At 50.5% G+C, this 17,595-nt stretch overlaps 9 protein-coding genes across 9 annotated transcripts; 5 read left to right on the top strand and 4 right to left on the bottom strand.

Moving 5' to 3' along the window:
- The first annotated feature begins 136 nt into the window (after positions 1–136).
- Positions 137–3,572, top strand: GDA1 (Guanosine-diphosphatase). The gene is made up of 3 exons (XM_024471218.1): positions 137–610; positions 675–1,998; positions 2,054–3,572. Exons 1-3 carry the CDS (start codon positions 325–327, stop codon positions 2,112–2,114), a joined length of 1,671 nt encoding a protein of 556 aa, XP_024320801.1. The 5' UTR covers positions 137–324; the 3' UTR covers positions 2,115–3,572.
- Positions 2,303–3,608, bottom strand: VC83_07651 (uncharacterized protein; the record flags this gene model as incomplete). Its single annotated transcript, XM_024471217.1, has 2 exons — positions 2,303–3,235; positions 3,285–3,608. 2 exons carry the CDS (start codon positions 3,606–3,608, stop codon positions 2,303–2,305), a joined length of 1,257 nt encoding a protein of 418 aa, XP_024320954.1.
- An 18-nt stretch (positions 3,609–3,626) lies between these two features.
- VPS27 (vacuolar protein sorting-associated protein hydrophilic protein) lies at positions 3,627–6,322 on the top strand. The gene is made up of 5 exons (XM_024471216.1): positions 3,627–3,831; positions 3,882–4,014; positions 4,068–4,352; positions 4,407–5,199; positions 5,252–6,322. Exons 1-5 carry the CDS (start codon positions 3,761–3,763, stop codon positions 6,175–6,177), a joined length of 2,208 nt encoding a protein of 735 aa, XP_024320955.1. The 5' UTR covers positions 3,627–3,760; the 3' UTR covers positions 6,178–6,322.
- A 294-nt stretch (positions 6,323–6,616) lies between these two features.
- Positions 6,617–9,340, top strand: VC83_07649 (uncharacterized protein; the record flags this gene model as incomplete). The annotated part of the gene is made up of 4 exons (XM_024471215.1): positions 6,617–6,853; positions 6,954–7,106; positions 7,221–7,721; positions 7,786–9,340. The coding sequence occupies 4 exons, from the start codon at positions 6,617–6,619 to the stop codon at positions 9,070–9,072; spliced, it is 2,178 nt and encodes a 725-aa protein (XP_024320867.1). The 3' UTR covers positions 9,073–9,340.
- Positions 9,341–9,405: 65 nt separating this feature from the next.
- Positions 9,406–10,922, bottom strand: VC83_07648 (uncharacterized protein). The gene has a single exon (XM_024471214.1). It carries the CDS (start codon positions 10,689–10,691, stop codon positions 9,588–9,590), a length of 1,104 nt encoding a protein of 367 aa, XP_024320821.1. The 5' UTR covers positions 10,692–10,922; the 3' UTR covers positions 9,406–9,587.
- A 1,108-nt stretch (positions 10,923–12,030) lies between these two features.
- Positions 12,031–12,586, top strand: VC83_07647 (uncharacterized protein; the record flags this gene model as incomplete). The annotated part of the gene is made up of 3 exons (XM_024471213.1): positions 12,031–12,124; positions 12,176–12,276; positions 12,326–12,586. The coding sequence occupies 3 exons, from the start codon at positions 12,031–12,033 to the stop codon at positions 12,584–12,586; spliced, it is 456 nt and encodes a 151-aa protein (XP_024320866.1).
- A 42-nt stretch (positions 12,587–12,628) lies between these two features.
- On the top strand, positions 12,629–14,056 carry VC83_07646 (uncharacterized protein). Its single transcript, XM_024471212.1, has 2 exons — positions 12,629–12,832; positions 12,879–14,056. Exons 1-2 carry the CDS (start codon positions 12,667–12,669, stop codon positions 13,901–13,903), a joined length of 1,191 nt encoding a protein of 396 aa, XP_024320865.1. The 5' UTR covers positions 12,629–12,666; the 3' UTR covers positions 13,904–14,056.
- An 86-nt stretch (positions 14,057–14,142) lies between these two features.
- Positions 14,143–15,033, bottom strand: VC83_07645 (uncharacterized protein; the record flags this gene model as incomplete). The annotated part of the gene is made up of 2 exons (XM_024471211.1): positions 14,143–14,972; positions 15,025–15,033. The coding sequence occupies 2 exons, from the start codon at positions 15,031–15,033 to the stop codon at positions 14,280–14,282; spliced, it is 702 nt and encodes a 233-aa protein (XP_024320890.1). The 3' UTR covers positions 14,143–14,279.
- Positions 15,034–16,023: 990 nt separating this feature from the next.
- Positions 16,024–17,408, bottom strand: VC83_07644 (uncharacterized protein; the record flags this gene model as incomplete). Its single annotated transcript, XM_024471210.1, has 4 exons — positions 16,024–16,087; positions 16,164–17,146; positions 17,205–17,308; positions 17,366–17,408. 4 exons carry the CDS (start codon positions 17,406–17,408, stop codon positions 16,024–16,026), a joined length of 1,194 nt encoding a protein of 397 aa, XP_024320968.1.
- Positions 17,409–17,595: the final 187 nt, after the last annotated feature.

Here is a 17,595-nt window from a genome sequence, read left to right as displayed (position 1 = left end):
GTCACATGTATGCCCACCCGGTTCTTATCGCCGATTGTGGCGGTGCACTATTGTGGGGGGCTCCTATCGCGGTGTGGTAGTGTGGCGTACTCCGTACTGTGGCAATACCTTTTACCTAATCTGCAGCTCTCGCTGGTTTGGGCTTTACTGTATGTGAAGTCGACAGCCAAGTTCGAAATCTCCCTTCTTGGACAGGGGTTGCCCAGACTTAATTGGACTTAATTGACCACCCCGTCGCCTTCTCCAAATACCCCTCTGAGCCAAAAAAGGAGAACACATGTGTTGCTCTCCTTTCGACAAGAAAAGAGTTGCTTAATCTTCTCCATGAGACGCATTTCTGTTTCGCTCCCGACCAGAAATAGCCAACGTGATCCACACGAAAAGCTGGCTCGATACGGAACCCCCCCAGGGGCATCGACCCTCAAAACAAAAATTGACAGTGTCAAAACCGCCTGGATGACGCAAAGTCAGCGCTCGAGGTACTTGAAGACGGGGGGCATCCTCCTCTTCATCGTCTTCCTCTTCTACTATCTTGCGCCTAAGGGTGTCCATGTTGGAAGCGGTTCAAATGCCGTATCATCAAGCTCAAATGGCGTATCTAACGCTGAAGGTATGTTCCATGCCCTGTTTGCGCCTTTATCTGATATAAGGCGGATCTAACACGATTTACATAGTGAGCGGCGCAGGTTCAACGACATGCACGAAATCTAGCGATCCGTCAAAACCTCTCAAGCAATATGTTCTCATGATCGACGCAGGGAGCACTGGGTCACGTATTCATGTATACCGCTTCAACAACTGTGGCCCGACGCCTTACCTAGAAGACGAGGCGTTTAAAATGACGCCCAAGGTCGTGGGGGGGTCGTCAGGGCTTAGCTCATACGACGACGACGCAGAAGGTGCTGCGAAGAGTTTGGATATGCTCATGGATGTTGCCATGGAATATGTGCCAGAAAACTTGAGGTCTTGTAGCCCTGTCGCGGTGAAGGCTACTGCCGGACTCCGAAAACTGGGAGACGTGAAGAGTGATAAGATTCTTGCTGCTGTTCGTACTCGACTCGAGACCAAGTATCCGTTCCCAGTTGTTTCGACTAAGGAGGGTGGCGTAGAGGTCATGGAAGGTACGGACGAGGGTGTCTTTGCCTGGATCACAACCAACTATCTCCTTGACAAGATCGGGGGCCCAGATCAGATCCCAACAGCGGCAACCTTTGATCTTGGAGGCGGATCTACCCAAATTGTCTTTGAGCCAACGTTTAAGAGCGGAGCTGGTGGTGTTCCCGAGAAAATGGCACCGGGTACCCACAAGTACGATCTTGACTTCGGTGGACGACACTTCGAACTCTACCAGCAGTCCCACATGGGCTACGGGCTTATGGAATCCCGCAACTCCATTCATAAACTTGTTATCAGTGGTCTACTCGCGGCGAATCCAGACGACAAGGCTTGGCTTAAAAAGCCAATTGTCAATCCTTGCATTGCTCCTAATATGACGAAAGAGGTCAAAATAGAGATGGACAAAGGTCATGTCCTTGGCCCGCTTCTTATTGTTAACATGACGGGCCCTTCGTCACCCGCCCCTGCTCAATGCCGCGGGTTGGCGGAGAAGACCCTTAAAAAGGGCTCTGAGTGCCCGCTTGCACCATGTTCATTCAACGGTATCCATCAACCATCACTTGAAAAAACTTTTACGAAGGAGGATGTATTCATTTTCTCTTACTTCTACGACCGTACGGCACCGCTTGGAATGCCAGAGTCGTTCACATTGAGAGAGATGCACGATCTCGCTGATCAAGTTTGCCAGGGAGAGCCAGCGTTTAATACATTCGCAAGCATCCCAGGCGCTGTAAAGGAGCTAAAGGGGCGCCCAGAGTGGTGCTTGGATTTGAATTTCATGATGGCATTGTTACATACTGGATATGAGATGCCAATTGATAGAGAGGTGAAGATTGTGAAGAAGATCCGAGACTTTGAGTTGGGATGGTGCTTGGGAGCCAGGTAAGAATTCCATATTTATAATACTCCACTACAGTAAATACTAACTCTCGTATAGTCTTCCTTTGCTCGCGCATAACTCTGGCTGGAAATGCAAAGTTAATGAGGTGTCACACTAAACGACTAGTTACGAGAATGCATCTTAGGCGTCCGTGGCTTTTGTAATAACCTTCAGCTGTATTAATATTGGGATATATACGATGGCTGTCTCGTAGCCTCGTATTTTATAAATAGAAGTTTCCTTCAACGAAGCCTACACCAGTCCTTTGCTTTTGACCATCGCACGTACTGTAAACACGATTTTCTGTCATAGAGGAACTTCGACAGATCCTATAACATCGTCAATGACTGCATCGGGGCCCATTCCTTCCAAAACCGCAGCCACTGCATCGATATTGCTGCCCCACTGAACACTTCTTTCCCGTTCAGGCGGAGTGATACAGATACGATGTAGATATATCTTCTTCGCCGCCAGTGTTACCAGCGAAGGCGTAACATAGCGTAGGCCATGCAGTGGCGCCAGTAATTTTGCCAATTTTGTAAAGTGACTAGTTGCCAATGGCGAAATCCCTCTAGACACCGCGCGGTGTAGACGCAGAAATGAAATGATGTTGATGATGTAGCCAGTTACTTCGATACTCATAAAGACGTCGTCGCCTAACCGTTGTAGTGCAACAATATCAGTTGCCGTAAACACCGGGTTCAGAGAGGGCTCTATATGGCCATCGCTCTTCCTCACAACGGAGGATATCGATTCGGCGTCACTCTCCTGGTCGTCTATGTTGGGATACCCGTCCTCGTGGCTATGGAAGTGAGATATGAACATGTAATTATTGAGATGTTCAGACAGGCGAGGTCCTTCGCCGCCAGCTATCACAGCGATGAACAAGAAGCGTTTTGGGGCGTTTTGGACTGATGTATGCGTGAATATGCGTTTTGTGCGTATCAGCTCCAGAGCTTGGATCTGGACCTGCTTGGGCGCTTCATCGAGGTCCCTGGCGATGATGACGGATGCTATATTGCGGGAATCTGCGAAAGATTCCGAGCGTGGAGAGGAGCGAGAGAGAGAACGGAAGCCAGGGGATGGCTGGAGGTGGGAGTCATGGCGGTAGCGGGCTGGAGAGTCCTCACGTGGGGAAACAGGGAGGTCTGTGTAGAGGGCGTTATCGAAGTCTTCCAGGGTTGTCTGCTCGGAGCAGTCTACCACCGCGTGGGAAAGCCCAAAGACATTAGAGGCAATCTATGAGTATGTTAGTGACGGAAATGGCACCGCAAGGGTAGAAGCTCACAAGCCGTAACTCATGGACCAGATCTTGGACAGAATCGGGGTCTGTGTCAACGATGCAGTGCTCTTCATTTGTGAGACATAGGAGTGCTGCAAGTTCCAAATCGCTCAAGTTTGAAATCTTGTCGAGAAGTGCCTCCTCGGCCATGGAGTCATCAGGTGTAGATTGGCTGATCAAGCATTGATGCGAGTCTGGCGGTGAAGATGGCAAGGCTGACGTTCTTGAAACGGTAATAGGTACGATGCAGGCGAACCCCACAAGGCTGTGGCGGTCGTCCTCGCAGACCAAGCGAGGCTCAGTGGTACGTATATGTTCATGACGGACCATGATGGCTTCCAAGCTCGAGCTATTACAACACATTCACCATCTTTCATTGTCAACTCAGGGCACAGTTATCTGAATCGCTTGCGTATTGCACTAGACTAAATAAGAAGGCGAAAGTTTATCTTGACCGAGTCCCTCGACTCCCGCCGCCCAACATGATGTCCGGGTGGTTTGCCTCCAACACGGCGCTAGATGAGCAGATCGAGCGGGCAACATCCTCGAGCTTGTAAGAAAGCCACCTCTGCTCAAACGATTTGCATAACTAATACGAGTTAGAGAGGATATGTCCCTGAATCTCGAGATATCCGATGTCATCCGGTCGAAAACTGTGCAGCCGAAGGAGGCCATGCGTTCTCTGAAGCGCAGAATAGGCAACAAGAATCCCAACTTCCAGCTAGGCGCACTTAATGTATGCCTCGGATTACCCCGCCAGCGGAATATGGAGCTGACGTGTCCATCTAGCTTACCGATACTTGTGTGAAAAATGGCGGTTCTCATTTCCTGGCAGAAATCGCATCGCGCGAGTTCATGGACAACCTGGTCTCACTGCTTAAAGCCTACGGACCTGCGGCAGTGAATGACGAAGTCAAGAACAAGATCTTGGAATTAATACAGACCTGGGCTACGGCTACAGAAGGCCGTCACGAACTATCGTATATTGGAGAGGTTTACAGGACACTGCAGCGTGAGGGATATAAGTTCCCACCCAAGGTGGACGTTGCTAGCAGCATGCTTGACAGTAGTGCTGTGAGTACACCCTCATAGTTTAGCTCTTGGGCGCAAGCTAACTATTGTTCATAGCCTCCGGAGTGGACCGACTCAGAAGTCTGTATGCGTTGCCGAACTGCATTCAGCTTTACGAATCGCAAGCACCATTGCCGCAATTGCGGTAACGTCTTCGACCAACAATGTTCATCGAAAACGATTCCTCTACCTCATCTCGGTATACTACAGTCGGTACGAGTTGACGATGGCTGCTACTTTAAGTTGACGGATAAGTCATCGAAGGGGGGTTCGTTTGCCATCTCGCCCCCGGCGCCTTACAAGTCAAGGATCTCGCCGTTGCAGCCGATGCAGCCGAGAAATGCCAGGGTAGATGATGGTTTCGATGAGGATCTGAAACGAGCACTGGCCATGAGTCTTGACGAAGTCAACGGTCAGGCAAACGGAGGTTACGTACCCCAGGCAAAATTACAACAAAGTTCAGGGCAGCAAGAGCAGGTAAATGGCGGAAAGCCGACCGCAAGCCCTACAAAGCCGGCAGAAGAAGAGGATGATGACCTCAAAGCTGCTATTGCTGCATCTTTGGCAGACATGGAGGAGCAAAAGCGCCAACATGCTGCAACCTTGAAGGAACAGTCTTCCTCGTCCAACAAAACATCATCTACCCCCTTTAAGTTGCAAAAGAACGATTATGAGTTAACCCCGGTTGAAGCTGAGAATATCAATCTATTTTCTACGCTGGTTGATAGGTTACAAACTCAGCCGCCAGGTACCATCCTTAGGGAACCACAAATCCAGGAACTGTATGACAGCATAGGCAGTCTTCGCCCGAAACTAGCGAGAACGTATGGGGAGACGATGAGCAAGCATGGTGAGCAGCATCTACTACTTATAACGAGATCACATAACTAACTACTTTTTAGACACGTTATTGGATCTTCACGCCAAGCTCTCCACCGTTGTTCGCTACTACGATCGAATGCTTGAAGACCGCCTATCCAACACCTATAGTCAACACTCCCTCGGAGGATATAATATGCCGCCCCAGCAGCAGCACAATGTTTATCCTTCGATCCCATCTAATTTGCCGGAAGGTCCCGGGGGGGCGGAGAGCTTCTACACTGGTCAGGCACCACCACAGACCACAACACCATATGGCGGAGGGCCACCTCAGCAATACGGCGGATATGATAAAATGCACACGGCCACTCCCGGGAAGTATCCAGGCCTTGAGCAGCAGCGCGAAAGCTATCCTCAGCAAGCGCAGCCTCAAAGGACAGGCAGTTGGCAAGGAGCGAACCCTGCGGCAGGACCATATACCCAGCAACAACAAAGTGGGGCTCCCGGTTTCACTCCCGGCCAGGCGCCTCCTGACCTTAAGCCTTCTGAGCCAACGATAAGCCCTCCAACTGATCCAAATGCGGCATTCTACTACGGCTCCCAGCAGGCAGGCCAACCCAACGAGGCTCCATTGCAGCCGCAGGCGGCTCAAGGGCCATCAGACCCAAGCCAGAGCTATTACGCAAGCCCACAACATCAGCATGCAATTCCAGACCCAAATGTGTATACAAGTCCTCAACGGGGGCCATCTGATCCCAACCAAACGCAATACTCTTCTGTTCCACCACAATCTCAGCAAGCACCACAGGCACAACAAATACAACCTTCACAGACCCCATATCAACAACCCTATTGGCAAAGTCAGCAGCAGAATACTGCGCCACCGCAGGCATGGCAGCAACCACCTCCGGCTGCCTCGAGGTACACCCAGTCAGCATTTCCCTCAGCTCCTCAGCATGTCCCCCAACCCAAGGCTCCGGCTGTTGAAGAGCCTTTGATAGAATTCTAGCGTTATTATCAGGATAAGGAAATACCAGGCGTTATACCAGGTCACGATTGTAATGATATCTAAAATGGTACGGTTGTATTCTAAAATGGTACGGTTGTATTCTAAAATGGTACGGTTGTATTTATAGGCGAGTACAAAGGGCGAGCATTTATATCTCGAGTGATATATTATCTTATTCGCAAAGTCAGAGAGAGTTATGTTGTCACGTGATGCTTTATCCTCAACTGCTTCCAATATTTTGATCCAACCCCATCCCTTCCTACCCCCTCCCCCAACAGCTGAGTATAACTTCCAAATCTTAATTTCACTGGTAAACATTGTTTTCTGTTTTCTTACGTCTGAGGATACTCATCATATGCTCCAGACAGTACTAATTAAGTTTCCAATTTCATATTAAAGAATCAAGTTTCTCTGTCCGTTGATATCCCTCTTCCATGGGATGGAATCTTCCCAGTTGCGAGTGTTCCCCGGGACATCCCATCCTGCCTCAAAGACCATTCCGTTGGACAAGTACTCCAGTGCTGTGAGCCGTGAAGGGTCGAAAAGCCACCGCTGGGTTCATGATGTTCGAAAAGACTTGTTAACACTTACCTTCAAACCGGTGGATATACCAATTGATGGAGGTAGAATTGAGACACACCTGTTTCTAGCCGTGACTGCTGGAAGAGACACATTGGTAAGTCTCTCGTCATTGTCTTCCTGAGAGATTGGAATCGATGCTTTGTTTTACCTCCTTTATGTCTGTCGTCCGGCATCTCTAACACTATCGCCGACAGGAGCACCTGGATGTCCAGAAACTTGTCAAGTGGTCTCAAGAACATAATGAACGTGTTCGCAGAGTGTTAATTGGCAGCGGCGTGGAATCTCCAGTTCAAGTTATTGTGAGGTTTCCCTGTGTTGCGATGCGGTTCCCTGGCGCCCCTTCAATGGTATGTACTCGACAATGCTCCCATATTTACAAGAGTAATTTTCTATGGAGGACCTCTGTTTTCGTTGTAGGAACGGAATAAATCCTGAAAATACTGGTCGCTAAATATACCTAGGTTCATCGCTTTCAGCTTAGGTTCAAAGATGACAAGCAATATTTCGAGGCATTGAACATTCTGAAGCGGGCAGGGCTTCAAATAAAGGAGTCCACAAATGAACCCAAGCAAGATACCCCATCTCAGGATCGCAATGTGGCATACAATCGAAGCCTGGCACCAACCTCAACACAACCGCCCTTAGCTGGCCACCCCGATAATCATCAAAAGCCACAGTTTGCTGTACCCAGCTCCGAGAGTTCTCGAAGATTTACACAGTTCACGAATAGCTCATCAATACCTCCCAGATCCGACACCTCAAGCTCTCTATCAATGAGACCGTCCAGCACGTTTTCTGCTGATCTGGGCGGCCCAAGATCGAGCAGCTCCCTGGGGACTTTATACAAATACGGCGTAGCATCCGATGACTTCTGTTTCCAACCACCGCCTCCAAGGCCATTTTCATCAACATCATTTATGAGATCTAGCCCACCTATCTATGCTTCCCAAATAGAAACGCAGGTAAGCTAATGATTGAAAATATATTGTCAACTTGCGAAGAAGCAACTCTGACTCCATACACTAGCAAAGAGCAACCTTGTCATCGCTTCCATGCACCAAACCGCCCTCCGATATGGTCGAATCACGGAAGAAACAAGCCTATATAGGGGAATCTAGTATTCCCCTGTCATCCGATGAAGCCCCAAGGACAGGATATGATGCATTGGAAAAGAGCCCAGAGCTACCCGATATTAGACAACTACTGCGAGGCTCCACAGAGTCGCTAACAACTCAACCAACACTGAATGTCTCGAAGATGAGGAGGTCAGCAACAACACAATTTGAACCAAGTCAAAGCATGGGTTATAACAATGAGCATCTGCAGCTGAAGCGACAAAGTCCATTGTCTTTCAGTACTACCAGACCAATGTCAGTCCCAACGGTAGGCGACGACCTTCATACAAGCCAATGGATACCCCCAAAACGTGAACTTCCATTCCCAAAGCGCAAGGAGCCAAAGAATGCTTTGGAAACTGCTGAAAAACTTAATAAAGGCACTGAAGATGGTCCAATACCTCCCTCTAAAGGCATCGGAGCCTCTGAGAGCCTGGCAAACGCACGGACACTCCCAAGCAAGTATGGAGAACAACAAGCCAAACGAGCGACAGTGCGAAGAACAAACACACCTCCAACTTCGAAGTTATCAACGGTTCTGGAGGTCCCTGACTCAGATGAGACAAGGCCAACAAATTCACCTCGCAATTCGGTGTTGTGGGAGGAAGAGCCGTCTCCCCTTGCCTCAAAAAGTGCTGCTATCGCGAGGCCGTCCACAGCCCCTGGTTTGAAGTTGAAGGCAATGACCTGTCGCAAGCGACCCAACGAGGAAGCTCCAAAATGGGCGTTAGCTAAAAGGCTCAAGATGGTTGACTCTAGCACACAGACACAAACATTATCTGGGCGTGACCACACAGCTGCAGTTTCCAGAACCTCAACCATAGTACCGGGGCCAGTTTTGCCAGCTCCAGTTACAGTTCCGGAGCCAGTTTTGCCAGCTCCAGTTACAGTTCCTGTTCCAAACCCAGCGGTCCCGGTACCTGACCCGGCCCCGACCCCGCCACCCCCCGAGGTCGTTTCTGAGGCTAAAGGGCCTATAGAAGGTTTTCTGGATGAACTTGGTCGTTTCGTCCCGAAACACAGCGGTAAAATCAAGCCTGTTGAGCTCTATGAAGTATCATTCTGGGACAAGGCAACGGAGGGAGAGCGTCAATCCATGACTGAAAGCTGGATATGCGAGCAGATTGACGATCCAGCATTTATAGAAATGTGCAAGCATGTGAATGAGGTGTGGAAGAAAATTGGCTTCAAGACTTAGTGTGATGCGGGATGGATTGGACGGAGGATTGTTATGATTTTGACGGCGAGGTTGAGAGAAGGGGCGCGCAGCTATGGTCATATGCTATTCATTGGGGGTTTAATTGTTATGGGTGCTTACGGTTGCTGGGGATAGATTCACTTGGGCTACTTGCTTGGCTGGATATTGTTCTTATACCCTGGGGCATTGGAAAATTGATATTAGATAGCAGATTAGCTACATACTAGAGCTAGGATAGAGCTTTATATTTTACAGCTGATAATTAGAGAGATTTCTATTTCGCCACACCACCAATTCTCGCATCATTGTGCTTCTGTCTATTACATCTTTGATTCCCCTTCGACCAGTAGAATATACTGCAACATTCTTTCTCAAAAAAGCCCGCCCCTGTGAGCACCGAAGATTTATATACGGTAGCTATATGCCTTGGCTGGCCCTACCTCAATAATGTGAAGCTTTAAATACAACATCAGGCAGTTGAAGTGATAACATTTCCTTCTTGCTGATTAAAAAAACTACTCTGGAGTACAAAACCCCACCGTGCGCCATTGTCTCGGCATCCCATTATCATCCAACGCATCAACTTCCTTCCAACGAATCCAGTCACTCCTGGATATCACCTCCTTTGGACCCGAAGAAACTAGTCCTATCAGCTTCTCCAGTACTCTCCGCACCGGCTTAATATTAACCAACTCCCGCGCCTCACTCAACTTCACCCACCGACACTCCACCAGCTCCTCCACCTGCTCAGTCAATTTCTCCATTTCCGCCACCCGAGCCAAGAAGTATGTTACTTCCTTAATCCCACCATCAAAACTAGGGTACTGCGAGATAACACTCATGAATTCCGGCCTCAACCCCGCCACCGAATCCGGCAAAGGCGGGGAAAATTCAGACGGCGTAATCGGCTTCACGCGTTCGGGGCTCAACCCCGTCTCCTCAAGAAGTTCACGTGAGGCTGATTCCCAATCACTCCGGTCTTCGGGCTCGGGATGGCCTTTGGGGAAGCCCCAGTAAGGATGCAACCCGTGCGGCCGCCGTTGGTAGATGAGGAGGACGGAGATGGTGTCTAGAGCTGCGGGAAGAGTCTTGGGGTAATGAAGGAGTAGGAAGCCGTAGCACCGGTCTGTGACTTCATCGTCCGAGGAGGGGGGGTCGGAAGAGGTGCCTGGGTTTGAGGAGGGGGTTTCACGGCCTAGTGTGCGTGAGGAAGCGTCGGATGATGGTTCGGCGTTTGGTGGGAGGGCGGTGTCGGCCATGATGTGGTCTGTTTGGGGTCCTGAGGTTATTGAATGAGAAGGTAAAATTGATTCTTCTGGTAGGACTTCTCTAGCGGATGGCTCGGGGCTTTCTATGGACTCGATAATGTTGCCCTCCTGATGTGGGCTATCTACGGGCTCGATAATAATGTCTTCCTCGACTGGAGAAGGGATATCGGTGACATTTGTATATTGCTGTGATATCAAGGATTCGGGCATGAAGTTGGATCCAACCGATCCATCAGAGTAATTGGACTCATCGGCGTCGCTGAGATCACCTGGTGAGTCATCGTCGCTGCTGCCGCTGTATGGTGCTATTGGAGAGTTTTGCTGCCACAACCTACGACGGCGGGGTCGCATTTTGTGTTGGCCGACGTTGTGTTCTCATAAATACGGCAATGGTCCGTAGAAAGTATGTCTAAGATGGAATGTTTATGTTTGCTATGAGGGGAATAAATATCCAATTGGGCACTATTGCTCTGTCCTTAATCTTATTTTAAGTAATCAATGAAGCTCCTTGGCATGCCCATTGTCGCTGCCTAAAATGCAGTTATTGGCAAATTGATCCCACAATATAAAAGAGCTTGGGATTTTTTTTTTTTTTTTTTTTTTTTTTTTTGAAATAATATTTATATTACAGCTTTCATCTTTCAACACAATTAGTAAAGTTACCCTTGTACGTTACTCTCAACTCAATGGTATTATAGATCATTTCCTCTCAATATTCTCTCTATTCATCCACTGTCAGAGTCCACCATCAACAAATTCCCTACATCATGTCCCAATTCCACATTTACAGTAGTTGGACATTGTCTATTTTTCAGTGGAAGCACACTTGGTGCCTGCTGAGGTTTAGTAAGTGATGGCTTGGTCTAGGAGTGAAAAGGGGCTGTGGTGGCATGGCAGACGACCTAAGAGACCAAGAACGGCGCCGTTGCACGCGCCCGGTAATCAGGAATTGTCCTCAATACGCGAGGTTCACGACTTCTCCTATACCAGAGCAAGCGAAGGGTCCAAAGAACTCTAAGTCTTGAGTTGGCCCAGTCAAAATATATCACAGATGATCAAAACAGGCCAGCCCGACAGGCGGATGCAGCGATTCATTTGGACTTTTATTGAGGGGGACGCATTAAGGTTTTCGGAATAGGGTCTTGGACTCGGTAAGCCGCATCGCCGCGGCCGTTCCCGACGAAAGTTGCCATTGGCAAAAAGGAGAGGACGGTGAGCTGCGAGCCCCTCATGAGTGCCGTCAGTTCCACCTCGCGTGAAATTCCGTAGGAATCCTTCCGATGGAGACACATTGCGGGAATTAGGATGCTGGAGTTGAGTTCATGCCCAAACGGCAATGTTTACCGAGACGGGGAACTAGTGTCTGGATCACCGATACGGCGATATTTCTAAATCGCCGAATTCCCTTGAACATCATCTTCACCACCTGCAGGGTGCCATACTACTGAAGCTAACCGATTTAAAGCACTGCAGTCGGCGACAACGGGTGATGTTCACGCCAATAAAGGGTCCCCATCAAGATGAAGGGACAAGCTAAGCCCACGCCACTGCGGGACCCCGCTCAAAATGAAATTATAGTGGCTTTGAGTTCGCTTGCAGCCTTCAAGGTGGCCCTGCCACTTAAGGTATGCTTTTTTAAGAGACGGAGATCAGGGACAATGGGATATGTTTCGGGCCGGGAAACTAAAGCATGTTTGGCGATTGGTCGACTCCCCTGGATAATGCTGAGGCCTGCCCCGTCACAATGCTTAAGCTCAACGGGAAAAGCTACGTTATGCAGTGGCGTTAGGAGAGCGGATCAACTCCACTAACCTATAACTAACTTGTTCTCTTAGAGTTACCTGCATTAAGGAGTTCACATGGGAATATTGATCAGGCCGTCGCTGTGATGGCCGACCGACCCGATGCCGGAGATATGAACCCCGAGGAGCGGGACGTTGAAACAGCGTCGACCCCAGACCTTGCAGCAAACTAACTTGCTGTAGATGGTGTTGACCCCAAAGCTACCACTTAACAGAACAGACACGCTCGGCTTCATTAGTCCATCAATCAACACGTGCTGGACACGTGCTGCAGGACTGGCATTGGCTATGGAGGTATTTGCGAGGTCAAACTTTATCCAAATGTGGACGGACACAAGCTCTCTAAACCGTCGTTTGGCCAACTCTATATCCCAAAGATCATCCTCGGGCCGCAGCACCCCTGCTCATGGAGATCCCCTCCTCACTGCAATGCTTCAACTATAAATATGGGGGCGTTTCCTTCAGTTGAGAAGCATCCCATCAGACCCTTCAATTGATTCATATTATTCAGTATAATTATCAAAATGCTTCTCACAAACGCCGCCCTCGTCACTGGCCTCCTTGCCGGAAGCTCTTACGCTGGCTCCATCCCCGCCAACGTCAAGACCTTCTACGATGGCATCAAGAGCAAGGGATCTTGCAGCAAGGCTCTCAAGTCAGGGTTCTATGCTCTTGACGGTGGCGCGAAGGGTAGGGCGTTCGCCTTGAATTATTGTTCGTAGCTAACAACCCCAAGACTTCAGCTACTGTGGCGACCACATGGCCGATTACAACGTCCTCTACATTCAGGGAAAGAATGGCCAGCTCGCCGATATGGATATTGACTGTGACGGCATCATCAAGAGCCCATACAGCGATGGCAGATGCGAGGCTTCGCAAGACACCCAGCCCCAGTCTTCATATATTGAGCAGATTGCTAGATACAACGTCGGAATTAAAGATGTCGACTCTTATATCCACTCTTACGTTGTTCTCGGAAACTATGCCGACCAAGGGAAACCTGGGTACACCACTTTTCACCCAACCGATTACGGAATCGAGCCTCTCAGCATCGTCGCCGTTGTCTGCAACAACCAGCTGTTCTACGGAGTCTGGGCTGACCAGAATGGCGATGATGGACCACCTATGGTTGGCGAGGCTTCCCTCGCTATTGCCACCCTCTGCTTCGGCAAGGACAAAGTCGATGGCGATAACGGACACAGCGAGCTGGATGTCCTCTACATTGCCTTCCCCGGCTCTGATGCCGTCCCTGGTGCCAAGGGTGCCAACTGGAAGGCCTCAACCGCCAAGGCCTTTCAGGACAGCTTGACTGCTCAGGGCAACAAGCTCATCCAGCGTATTGGAGGCGGCGGCGGTCCCGGTCCCGGACCATCGCCAACCACTACTGGCGGCAGCGTCCCAGTTCCGACCTGCGCCTGGGCGGGACACTGCAAGGGAGCTAGCTGCAAGACGAACGATGACTGCTCTGATCCTTGGGCATGCGTCAGCGGCAAGTGCGACACTGACAACAGCGGCCCAGCTCCATCTCCAGTTCCGACCTGCGCCTGGGCGGGACACTGCAAGGGAGCTAGCTGCAAGACGAACGATGACTGCTCTGATCCTTGGGCATGCGTCAGCGGCAAGTGCGACACTGACAACAGCGGCCCAGCTCCAGCTCCAGTTCCGACCTGCGCCTGGGCGGGACACTGCAAGGGAACTAGCTGCAAGACGAACGATGACTGCTCTGATCCTTGGGCCTGCGTCAGCGGCAAGTGCGCGTAGAGTTATGTATATATTTGTGATGAGATATTTAGGATATTTAATATATATGGATTTTTTGGCGATCAAAAGGCAAACCACCCTCTGAACCAATGTGATATGACACGTACTAAAGGGTTGAAGGGCTGCTGCACGTTGGATCTTGTAAAGTTTTAGTGGACCCCCTTTCATTCTTGAAAGGGGGTTCTCATTAAGGTACTTATCGAGTAGCCGATGATTTTAGCATGGAAAAAGCAATTCTACGCGGATAACATTTCAAATTAACGGAATAAATTAACCCATACTAAACAGCACACCCCCGTGCCAATCAAGCTAGGACTCAGCATATCACCCCCAGTCCAAATTTTCGTAGTAGTCCCCATGAGACATATGCGTGCCTCTAATCATCCTCATACTCATCATGATACTTCCAAAACTCCCAATCCTGCCTCCCAAGCGGCGTAACATCCAAAAGATGATTCGTCCCCAAAAACCCATCCACCCCCCTCGCAAACGTCGAATACGTATGATAAACCCCTCCCCCCGGCCCAACAATAAACACACTAACCCCGCTCTGCTTCCCCTCAATATGCCCCCCCTTCCCCCTCTCTCTGAGCGCCTCCGCACTCTCCCAGTTCGCCATCATGGGCGCCACGGCTGAATCATTCGTGGCTTGGAAATCGTAGTTGAAATCCCACTCGAACGATGAGTACCAGGGCATCGTCCAACCCATCGGCTCCTTGAAGCGGGCAATCACGTCGTAGGGGGCGCGGGAAACGAGAACGAGGGTTGCGTTGCGGGAGTGAAGGTGCTGGAGGTAGGCGGGGATGTTGTCGGCGAAGAAGGAGCAGCCGACACAGCCGGTGGTGGAGGTGGGGGAGAACATGAAGTGGTAGATTATGAGTTGTTTGCGGCCTTGGAAGAGGTCTAATAAATTGAGCTTGCCATTGGGACCTTCAAAGGTGTATTTTTCGACTTTGACGTGGGGAAGCTGGCGGCGGAGGGAGGCGAGCTCGTCGCTGGCTTTAGTAAGGGCCTTCTCCTTTTCAAGGAGGGCTTTGCGGGCTTCTACCCATTCTTTGTGTGTTGCTTCCTGTACAGGATGTTAGATTGGGGGGGAAAGATGTGGGTTGGGGATAGCTTACTTTGAACATTTTGAAAGGGGATTGAAGACAGGTCTGTTGCTGATATTGTCGTTGTTGAATTGGTCCTCAAGTTAGAATGAGGAGGTGAAGATGATGAGGAAAGGAGGATTCATTGATGAGATTTCCCTTGATATTTATATTCATTCCAGATATCTCGCATTCCGGCTTATACGCTCCAGCCCATGTATCTTTGATACTTCAAACACTTCACTGGACGACGTCAGAATGAATTCCCCAGGCATCTACGGTGAGAAATCAACCAGATTATAACCACAAAACATCCTCCAATCATCACAAATCTAATCCAAAATCGTCAAAACCGTCTTACCTCAAGACGCGGGGTTACGCGACGGCAGCCTAGCCACCTGATCTCGCGACGAATACTGTCGCGAAATCCAGCGACCCCATGCCGCCACAGCTGCCATGGTACCATCCCGCAAGATACCATAATCTACAGCCGTTAAGTGAGGTTGCTTAAGTAATTTGGCAGATGGCAGCCCGGCTAACACAGGACTAGGTTTGAGCATGCTAACTAACCAACCCCTTTTCTTGGGATACCAGCGTGTCTCTGGTTCTCCTTCGTCTAGCCTATGGCTGTACTGTGAGTGGTCACAATGAGCTGGCACAATGGGTTTGTAGCGGCAGACATATATCCCAACGTCAAAAGTATGTTTCAGAATAAAACGCTACACCATCGCTATGACGGGGAATCACTCCTAATCCGCACATCTCAACCTCAACAAAAGCCAAACTCTGTTTAAAAAAAGAACCAAGTAGTATATACCCTACCTCCAGAACCCCCCCCCGCATCTATGCAAGAGGCTCAACTGGATATCACGCACATACGTCCGCGGACACCAACCTGTGAGCGAGAAGAAGAAGAAACGGAAAAAGGCCCCTGAAAACCAGCGATTCAAATAAATGTGCCCGAACCGTGTCTTTCTAAATAAACGACCGTTTGCTTTGTGTTTGTTGCCTGTGAGCTCTTCTCTTGTCTGTCTACTTCTTCATCTCCACGTAGTTGCTAGGGAAGATACCCGATTTGCCGTTTAGAGTTCCGGTCCTGCGGAGAAAATGTTAGTTAAGGACTCCCCCCCTTTGGATAGGTAGCGACGGAAAAAAAAAAAGGTCAAACATACCACCAATCCTCCGCCTTCTCCGTCTTCTTCGTCACCGTAATAACATCCCCCTTCTTAAACCCCAAATCCCCCGGCTGATCCGCATCAAACGTAAACAGCGCCACCGCCTGATCCTTCTGCAACCCCCCCGCCTTCCCCGCAAACGCCGGCTTCGGCGCCGCCGGCCTTCCGGGCCCAACCCTCCCCGACGGCGCCCGGAACGGCGTGTCCTGATACTCGTAGTCCTCCGCCCTAGTCTGGCTGCGTTGCGTCCCCGTCCTGCTAGGCGGATCATACACGTCGTCCGCCCAGGTATTCGCGCGCTTCGGCGCCGCGCCGTACGAGTCCCGCCCGTTGTTGTCGTTGCCTACGCTCCTGTCACGGCCGACGCCCTCGTTGTATGCGGACCCCGAGCGGCCCTCCCACACCACGTCGTCTTGGTTGTTGTCGTAGACGGGGATGTCGTTGTACATCGCGTCTGTGCTTCCCGCGCCGGCGAAGACCCGCGAGTTCAGCACCTGCATGAGCGGCTGTGCTGCTGGGGGCGGGCGCACACTACCCTCCATCAGCTGGGAGGCTGTGAAGCGCTGCCCATATAGCTTCTCGTTTGCGTCTCTCCGCTCTACGATTGCGGATCCCTCTAGTGACACGCCGGCGAATAGGCCTTTCGTTTTCGAGTAACTGAACACGCCCGCTACGCCCCTTAAGCTCGCTGCGCCGGCGGCTTCGGCATTACGACCGATTGGACCTGCGGCTAGTGACACGTTGCCGCCGAGTGTGAGGGAGCCCTGTTGTGAGAACGCCTTTACGGCCGATGCATCGTTCAGGACGAAGACGAAGTCCGTCAGTTCGAAGCCGATTTGTCCACCGAAGCCTGCGCCACCGAGACCGATCGCTGACGGAGCAGACCACGATCCGTCGGAGAGTCGTGCCACCACAATCCCGTTTCCGTATCGTGCCGAGCCTAGGAAGCCGGCTTTGAGGACGGTGATGATCGCGAGGCCCTGGAGCTTGGATTAGCTTCGTCGTACCGCGGGAAATTAGCTGGGGGATGGAACGGACCTTTGCGTTTGCGAGGACGCTGGGGGGGATGACTTTATCGGGGGCGAAGGACTGTCGTGGATCCACGAATGATGCCAAGATCTTGCTGCATTTCTTGCACTCCGCTGGGGCTTGGGGTCAGTTTGGGGTAGAGCGGGTTAGCTGGGAGATGGGGGACGTACACGCCATAGACGACGGGAGGAAGTTGTGTATTCCGACAGGCATCGTGAAGCCTGATATCGTACTTCGCGAGGGATGGTTAGGTGAGGTTGCGTTTCCGCGGAGTGTTGGAGGTGGAGGATGGCTGGATAGTGGGGTAGTTGATGCGCAAGTGACGGTGTCTGGGTGGGCTTGGTGGCGAGTGTAACTGAAGATGGTAACCAGCTTGGCTGATTATATACAATAATGAATT

This window comes from Pseudogymnoascus destructans (genome assembly GCF_001641265.1).
Source record: "Pseudogymnoascus destructans isolate 20631-21 unplaced genomic scaffold scaffold_23, whole genome shotgun sequence".
Classification (NCBI taxonomy): Eukaryota; Fungi; Ascomycota; class Leotiomycetes; order Thelebolales; family Thelebolaceae; genus Pseudogymnoascus; species Pseudogymnoascus destructans.
The sequence above is the reverse complement of the archived record's forward strand: the minus strand, read 5'-3'. Positions and strand labels throughout refer to the sequence as shown.

Bases quoted from the DNA above. Each gene is read 5' to 3' on its own strand.
- VPS27 (XM_024471216.1), top strand. From the start codon at position 3,761: ATGATGTCCGGGTGGTTTGCCTCCAACACGGCGCTAGATGAGCAGATC. The intron at 4,015-4,067 runs GTATGCCTCGGA...GTGTCCATCTAG, and splicing joins TCCAGCTAGGCGCACTTAAT to CTTACCGATACTTGTGTGAA. The intron at 4,353-4,406 runs GTGAGTACACCC...TATTGTTCATAG, and splicing joins GCATGCTTGACAGTAGTGCT to CCTCCGGAGTGGACCGACTC.
- GDA1 (XM_024471218.1), top strand. From the start codon at position 325: ATGAGACGCATTTCTGTTTCGCTCCCGACCAGAAATAGCCAACGTGAT. The intron at 611-674 runs GTATGTTCCATG...CGATTTACATAG, and splicing joins TGGCGTATCTAACGCTGAAG to TGAGCGGCGCAGGTTCAACG. The intron at 1,999-2,053 runs GTAAGAATTCCA...ACTCTCGTATAG, and splicing joins GGATGGTGCTTGGGAGCCAG to TCTTCCTTTGCTCGCGCATA.
- VC83_07646 (XM_024471212.1), top strand. From the start codon at position 12,667: ATGCTTCTCACAAACGCCGCCCTCGTCACTGGCCTCCTTGCCGGAAGC. The intron at 12,833-12,878 runs GTAGGGCGTTCG...AACAACCCCAAG, and splicing joins TCTTGACGGTGGCGCGAAGG to ACTTCAGCTACTGTGGCGAC.
- VC83_07648 (XM_024471214.1), bottom strand. From the start codon at position 10,691: ATGCGACCCCGCCGTCGTAGGTTGTGGCAGCAAAACTCTCCAATAGCA.